Source organism: Bos javanicus, chromosome 18 (genome assembly GCF_032452875.1).
Source record: "Bos javanicus breed banteng chromosome 18, ARS-OSU_banteng_1.0, whole genome shotgun sequence".
Taxonomy (NCBI): Eukaryota; Metazoa; Chordata; class Mammalia; order Artiodactyla; family Bovidae; genus Bos; species Bos javanicus.
In genome coordinates, this window is record NC_083885.1 from 46,227,135 (window position 1) to 46,235,652 (window position 8,518).

General features: G+C 44.8%; 1 protein-coding gene across 1 annotated transcript; it reads left to right on the forward strand.

The window, feature by feature from the left end:
* The first annotated feature begins 1,423 nt into the window (after nt 1–1,423).
* Nucleotides 1,424–8,199, forward strand: LOC133230485 (free fatty acid receptor 2-like). Its single transcript, XM_061388002.1, has one exon. The coding sequence runs from the start codon at nt 2,103–2,105 to the stop codon at nt 3,054–3,056; it is 954 nt and encodes a 317-aa protein (XP_061243986.1). The 5' UTR covers nt 1,424–2,102; the 3' UTR covers nt 3,057–8,199.
* Nucleotides 8,200–8,518: the final 319 nt, after the last annotated feature.

Sequence of the window (8,518 nt, forward strand, 5' to 3'; positions counted from 1 at the left end):
GATAAGCTTAGGAAGAGGGAGCAGAGTATGGGGTTGACTCTAGAAGGAGGGGAGGGAGAAGGTCATGGAAATGAAAGGGGGCAAGGATAAGTCTAGGGAGAGAGGGTGCTGGTGAGGGCCAGGGCACAGGTAAGCACAGGAGGAATAGAAAAGGTGAGCTCAATGAGTTGGGTCGTCTCCCTTTTCACAGGGCCCTCTACTTCTGAGATTTTTCCAATTTAGAAGTGAGATACACAGGTGGGCCACCAGTAATATGTTACCAGTAACAGGTTAGGGACTCAAGTTTAACTTTAAATGTACACTTGTTAATGATGAATGAAAGGAGATTAAACGTTACTCTTTTTTTTAACTTATTATTTTATATTGGAGTATAGCCAATTAACAATGTTGTGATAGTTTCACGTGAATGGCAAAGGGACTCAGCCATACATATACGTGTATCCATTCTCCCCTAAACTCCCCTCCAATCCAGGTTTCTGCCTAACATTGAGCAGAGTTCCCTGTGCTACGCAGTAGGACTTTGTTGGCTATCCATCTCAGATACAGCAGTGTGCTGTTGTTGTCGTTTAGTTGCTAAGTCATGTCTGACTCTTTTCCTACCCCATGGGACTGTAGCCCACCAGGCTCCTCTGTCCATGGAATTCTCCAGGCAAGAATACTGGAGTGGGTTGCCATTTCCTTCTCCAGGGGATGTTCCAGGCTCAGAGATCCAACCTGCATTGGCAGGCAGATTCTTTACCACTGAGCCACCTATGAAGCACATAGTAGTGTGTACAAGGAGTTTAAAGGTTATTCTTGATTGACATACATCTCACGTATATGCTTTCTTCAAGGGGGAGAAAGGGTGAACTGGCTGGCAGCCTATGGGAACTGTGGTGGTTCTGGTGAAATCACTGGTTATATGTGAAGCAGAAGAAAACAAGCTGATGCTGGGAGGACTTAGAATGATTCCCAGAGTCACAGGACTGATCCACGGCATGGCCTGGACTGGAATCCTGGTCCCAGTCAGGCCTCTCTGTTACCCTACCCGGAACCTACAGGTTGTCTTTGAATGGCTCCGCATAGAACTGAGAAGCGGGGCATCTGAGGCTCACCTTGGGCTTGAGCTGTTTTCCCCTCAAGCTCAACCAAACTCCCATTTTCAGAGCTGAAGCTGAGAATTTTGTGTTCAAGCCCTGTGACTTGGGGAGAGAAAAGAAAAAGAAAAGAGGTCAAAGATTAGGAGAGGAAAAAGCAACAGGTAGGTCAAGTAGAATTTGGAAATGTTCAGAGATAGTCTTGGGGTTACCCAGTCTTCGTGAGGAACTACAGTTCACGCAGCCATTCATTGACTGACAGAAGTTGATTCAGCACCTGCTATGTGTCGGGCACAGTTCTAGGTACTTAAGACAGAGAACCACACAGCCCTAACATGTGTCCTTTCTTTAAAAAAAAAAAATTAAAAAAAAATTTTTTTGTTTTATTTGTTTTTGGCTGCTCTGGGTTTTTGTTGCTGTGTGGGGGATTTCTCTAGTTGCAACGAGTGGGGGCGACCGACTCTTCACTGTGGTGACTTCTCTTGTTGTGGAGCATGGGCTCTAGAGTGTGCAGGCTCAGTAGTTGGGGCATATGGGCTTAGTTACCCAGAGGCAGGCCAATCTTCCCAGACCAGGGATCGAACTCACGTCCCTTGCATTGGCAGGCAGATTCTTAACCAATGGACCACCAGGGAAGTCCCCCTTTCTACTGGGGACTTGGAGACCTCAGAACTTTTCCTGTGGGAGCTTCTGAGACATCAAAATTCTTAAGACTCTTTCTCTCTCTCTCAATTTGCAGGGTGGAAATGGAGAGGAGGAAGATTCTAAAGAAGTAATTTTCTTGGGTAATTCTGTTGTGTAGATTCTAAAGAAGTAATTTTGTTGTGAAGCAAAAAAGCACAATTTTGTTGTGAAGAAGGACAAGTTCTTTCTCCCTGACACACAGAAAGAAGAATAGTGTTCGGTCTGCAGGGTAGGCAATAATCCCTTAGTGAAACACAGAGGGGAGACACAGAGTCTGATTCACCTTGGTCTGGGGCTAGGAAACTCAGAATTCAGACAGCATCTTTTGTCTCTTCAGGAAGGATGGCCCCAAGTCCCCAAAACCTGGGACTTTTCCTTGTCTACTTTCTATCTTTCCTCTTCGGTCTCCCTGCCAACCTCCTGGCGCTGTGGGCCTTCCTGGGGCACGTGCGCCAGCCCCACCCTGCACCCATCCACATCCTCCTGCTCAGCCTGACGCTGGCCGACCTCCTGCTGCTTCTGCTCTTCAAGATGGTTGGGGCTGCGCATAATTTCGCCTGGCCCCTGGAGAACACGCTCTGTGCCCTCACAGGTTTCGGCTTCTACTGTGGCATCTACTGCAGCACGTGGCTGCTGGTGGGCATCAGCGTGGAGCGCTACCGCAGCGTGGCTTTCCCCCTGCAGTACAAGCTGAACCGCCGGCCCGTGTACGGAGTGATCGCTGCCGTAGCCATCTGGCTCTTGTCCTTTGGACACTGTAGTGTTGTGATCATTGTCCAGTACTTACCAACCAACTCGTCGCGGGAGGCCAACAGCCGCCCTGTCTCCTATGACAACTTCACCCAAGAGCAGCTGTGCGTGGTGCTTCCTGTGCGGCTGGAACTGTGCCTCCTCTTCTTTTTCATCCCCATGGGGGTCACCATCTTCTGTTACTGGCGTTTGCTGCGAATCCTTCTCTCCCAGTCGCAAGTGGTGACCCGGAAGCACTGGGGAGCTGTGGCGCTGGTTGTTGAGACGCTGTTCAATTTCCTGGTCTGTTTCCGGCCCTACAATGTATCTCACGTGGTGGGGTTCTTCCATAAGACCAGCGAAAGGTGGCGGGTCTGCGCCGTGGTGCTCACCGCTCTAAATGCGTGCATCGACCCTTTGATTTTGTATTTCTCCTCCTCAGCTGTGCGCAGAGCCTTTGATAAAAGGCTGCAGAGCGGGGGCGCCTCCCTGGCAGGGTACTGGAGGAGGCGAGCCGGACAGCCAGCTGCAGAGAGAGGAAATGGGAGCTTAGGTGCGGCCATATGAGACTGGATTTGCCAGCCTGGGTTACTGTGTTTTGGGGAGTAGGGGGCTCAAAAAGGGGAACAATGAAACAGAACCAGGGCAAGTTCTCCAGTGCCGAGCTTAAGGGGCAAAGAAGAGCAGTGGGTCTCTTAAATCCAACTCATCCACTGGGTGAGGGTTTTCATTTTGTTCCCTGTGGTTTATGACATTTCCTCATTCGTGGCTAGTACTGCTTGTGGTAAACTGTAAGCCCTTTTATCCTGGGATATCAGAGCCGTGAAATTCCTTGCCTTCCCTACCCAGTGTCTGTAAGATGGCAGAGTTCAGTAATAGGCATACCTCCTTACACTATACTTCCAAAATACTGTGGTTTCCACCATTTGAAGGTTTGTGGCAACCATATATGGCCAATAAAGTATTTCTAAGAGCAATACTTTGCAATGAGCAACAAAGTATTTCTAAATTTAAAAAGTGGGTTGTTGGGTTTTTTTGGATGTAATGTTATTGTACAGTTTACAGTCTAAAGTACGGTATAAGCTTTTGTGTGCATGTGTGTGTATGCTCAGTTGTGTCCAACTCCTTGCAACCCTGTGAACTATAGTCTGCCAGGCTCCTCTGTCCTTGGAATTTTTCAGGCAAGAAATACTGGAGTGGGTTGCCATTTTCCTACTCCAGGAGATCTTCCAGACCTAGGAATTGAGCCCACATCTCTTGCGTCTCCTGCATTGGCAGATGGATTCTTTACCACCGAGCCACCATGCTGCTGCTGCTGCTAAGTTGCTTCAGTCGCGTCCAACTCTCTGTGACCCCATAGCACTGGAAACCAAAATTCATGACTCACTTGATTGCAACACTCGCTTTATTGCAGTGGTCTAGAAACAAAACTGCCATATTGCCAAGGTATGCTGTATCTACTACAGAATTCTTTAGCTCTACCTTTTGCCCTGAATCAGAAGTGGGTGATTTCCACATGTTGGGTCTGAACATCCAGCACAGGCAGAGGTCTACAGAGCAAGATAAGATGCTGCCTGTGAGCCCTGACTAAAGCAGTTGAGGGCTCAGGTCTATAATGGGCAAGAAAAAAAGTCCTTGAGAGAAAAGTCAGTGGTGGTGTGAAGAAACTTGGGTCAGGATACTTCTTAGTAGTTATGTCTTATTTTCAGTCCCCAACACTGTGTATTTATATGCTTTTTTTCCTTGATCAATCTTGCCAGATGTCTGTTACATTTTCCAAAAACCCAGCTTTTCTCTGGCATTTATCTCTGTATTCTATTTCATTAATGTCTTAATTTTATCTTTACTGTTTCCTTCCTTCTACTTTATTGAGTCTTTTCAGTTGTTCCTTTTCTTACTTTTTAAGGTTGGATACTCATTTATTTCAGCCTTTGTCCTTCACTAATGTAAGTATATAAGGCTATTGCTTGCATGTGTGCTAAATCGCTTCAGTTGTGTCTGACTCTTTGTGACCCTGTGGACTTGGATTGTAGCCTGCCAAGAATACTGGAGTGGATTGCCATGCCCTCCTCCAGGGGATCTTCCCGACCCAGTGATCAAACCCATGTCTCTCATGTCTCCTGCTTTGGCAGGCAGGTTCTTTACCACTAGTGCCACCTGAGAAGCCCCATATAAGGTTATTAATTTCCCTCAATGAAGGAGCCTCAGGAGATGCGGGTTCAATCCCTGAGTCAGAAAGATTCCCTGGAGAGGGGAATGGCAACCCACTCCAGTATTCTTGCCTGGAGAATCCATGGACAGAGGAGCCTGGTTGGCTACAGTCCATGGGGTCACAAGGAGTCGGACACGAATGAAGCAACTTAGCATGCACATAAGAGCACTTTTAGGGAGATGCCACAATTTTGATTTGCAGAATTTTCATTGAGTTCTAAATAGGCTCTAATTTCCACCTAATTTTCTTTTCTTTGACTCCTGGGTTTAGAAATGATTCTTAATTTTTAAGCATATAAATTTTAATTGACCCTATTATTATTATTGTTACTCATTGCTAAGTAAATCACATTGCCATCAGAGAATACTATTTTAATAGTACCAGTTCCTTGAAATTTGTTGAAAATTGTTTTTTGGTCTAGAATATAGTCTATCTCATGTTCCATTTGTGAAAAGAATATAGGTTCTGAAATTGTTGATGAGTTCTCGCTATACAGTTTAGATCAAACTTGTTAATTTGGAATGTTCAAATCTTTATAACCTTTATTTACTTTTGTCTGATCTATCAGTTGTATGGAAAGGTGGGTTACCGGCTCCTTCTATGACAGTGAATTTGTCTATTTCTCCCTGTAGTTCAGTCTTCTGAGAATGTTGAATGTCTTTCAACATTAATTTGCCTTAAAATCTATGTTGTCTGATATGAATACAGCCACACCAATATGCGTGGTGTAGTACTACTTTTTCTTAGTAGTATTTACCTAGTACATTTTTACCCATCCTTTTCTTTTCAAACTCTCAATATCCTGATGTTTTAAATGTGTCTTTTATAAGCAACACATACAGTAGTTGGATATTCTGTAATCCAGTCCTATGATTCAAAAGTATTTGTCTTTTAACTATACCCTTTCATTCATTTATATTTGTATCATAATTAATTTCCAACATATTTGGATTTACTTCTGCCGTCTTATTTTTAAACACTTTCATTGAAGTATACATACATACTGAAACATACATGCATATCATGCATGGCCTGATAATAAGTGTACTGGTCAGATGAATTGTCACCAGGAACATATTCAAACAAAAAAAACACCTACCATCTTATTTTGTGCTTTCTGTTTTCCTCATATTTTAATATTTCTTTTTATCTTCCCTTGCCTTCCTCCGGGATTAAGTTGGTTTTTTTCCTTTTGTTTTATTTCCTTTCGTTTCTCATATCATTCTCTTATTGATTTCTCACATTACTGATTTGAAATTATATGCTCTGTCTTTATTGTACTGATTATTTCAGATATTTTAATATGTTAGGAGTACCTTAGGGTAAGGAGAGACTAACCCCTCTAGTATTCTTGCCTGGAGAATTCCACAAAGGAGCGTGGCAGGCTAGAGTCCATGGGGTCACAAAGAGGCGGACAACTGAGTGAGTAACACTTTCACTTTCACTATGTTGATCTAAACTATAGACAGGGTTTCTGATTTGAGAAGTTGTATTAACTGGAGGAAAGGAAGGCTCAATACTAATTCTATTTGCCAGTGTCATCCCGAAAAAAAAACTGTACATTTGGTTTTTTTTTTTTTTGTCAGCAAAGATTAAAGAAAGCTCATCAGGGTAAAAGTCATGAACACACTTAGTGTCCTTTATTTGGGTGGGTTTCACAGAGCCCCAGTTAGAGCCCCAATTTTGCAGTCAGAGTACTCAACAACATCTAGTTCATATAATCTAATTCAATGCAACAACTGTTGCACCTGCTGATAAATAATTCCTGGAGCATTGTGTTAAGTGGGAGGGGGGAGAAGAAGGTTTGAAGATACCATTAGCAATACTGTTAGGGGAAGCACACTGATTGAAACTGCCCACCCTGGCCAGGCACCATAGTAACCATTTGCATGAGTTGTTTTATGACAGGAGATCCTGATAAGGAATACGGAACTAATAAGCCACCATCAACCAGAAGAGTTCGGGAAAGGTCCAAAGGAGACACCATGTGTCCGTCCACTTCCCAGAATCCCTCTCACTAGCATCCATCTTGGCTGAGCGATGCGTGCACCACCAGGAAAGACTCTGAATTAGAATGATTGGCCAAAGACCACCCGGAAACTAATCCCATCACCATAAAACCTGAGACTTCGAGCCACGTGGCAGGGCAGTTCTCCTGGGTTCCCTTACCCTACTGCTCTCCACCCGGGTGCCCTTTCCCAGTAAAATCTCTCGCTTTGTCAGCACATGGGTCTCCTCAGACAATTCATTTCCGAGTGTTAGACAAGAGCCCAGTTTCGGGCCCTGGAAGGGGTCCACCTTCCTGCAACAATACCATATCTCAGCCTTTCCAGTTTTCAGGTTAGTGGTGGGGAAGGTGCACTTCCACGGGAAAGGAAATCAGTCACTTGGTTTATGTAAACTCCTGTGAGAGCTCTGTCTCTGAACTGGGCTCAAGATACCACACCCACAATTAGCACTCCACAACCTTGAAACACATGCCGTTTTGATGATGATACGTTGCTAACTACTTTCATTTGTGTCACATTAAACAAATACTGTTTTGCAAAGGTAAAATTATATTAAACATGTATTTTCAAGCCATCCACGCCATCCTACTTTCATACTATCCTGTGATTCTCACCTCAACTGGCAGAGGCTCTGTTCCCACCCCACTGGGGTGGAGACCTGCTGGATTACGGAAGTCCACCGAAGAGCCCAGGTCTAGCATTTACAACATCACTCCCAGGAGGAAACTCCACTACAGGGGCAGGGCGCAGAGTGATAAGAGGGAGCCAGGGAAGAGCAAAATGATTTGTGGACTTGAAGATTTTCCACCAGCATAGCAATGCTACTTTGAACATCCCTGTGCATGTCTTTTTGTGCACTTGTGGGAACGTTCCTCCAGGGAGGGAAATACTGCGAGCATGGGCATCTGCATTTTCAGCTTCAGCAGAAACTGCCAAACTCTCTCCAAAGTGATAGCGTAAATCCAGCTCTTTCAAAGAAAAGGCTGGCAGAAGCCCCTGCTACCATGACCACCTTCCCACCAGCTCTTCTTCCAACACTGGCCCTGTAGTCGACACACAGTAGGGAGTGGGAGGGAACAGACCGGGTATGTGCTACTTGCCAACAGGAAAATGAGCTCAAATGAGGCCTGAGACCCTCAAAGTGACCCAGTGGATTGGCATATGCTCCAGATATACACATGGCAGGTACACGTAAATGGACTATGTCGGTATGTCCATATATTGTACATGTATACACAAGGGCAGGACTTCCCAGGTGGCTCAGTGGTTTAAAAAGAAAAAATCCTCCAGCCAACCAGGAGACTCGGGTTCAATCCCTGGGTCAGGAAGATCCCTTGGAGAAGGAAATGGTAACCCACTCCAGTATTTTTGCCTAAGAAATCCCATGGACAGAGGAGGCTGGAGGGCTACAGTCCATGCATTTGCAAAAGAATTGGACATAACTCAATGATTAAACAGCAACAGCATGGGCAAGGTGGGGCAGAGAACTTCTCCAGGCCCTTAGGGTAAAGAAGTGGTCTGTCCCCCCATGCCTCATCTTTCTTAACCAAATCCAGACTGTCAGGAACATTAAAGGAGAGCATATACAGAATCTAGAAAAACGGTACTGAAGAATTTATTTACAGGGCAGCAATGGAGAAACAAACATAGAGAATAGACATATGGACATGGGGAGAGGGGAGGAGAGGGTGAGATGTATGGAAAGACTAACATGGAAACTTACATCACCATATGTAAAACAGATAGCCAACAGGAATTTGCTGTATGGCTCAGGAAACTCAAACAGGGGCTCTGTATCAACCTAGAGT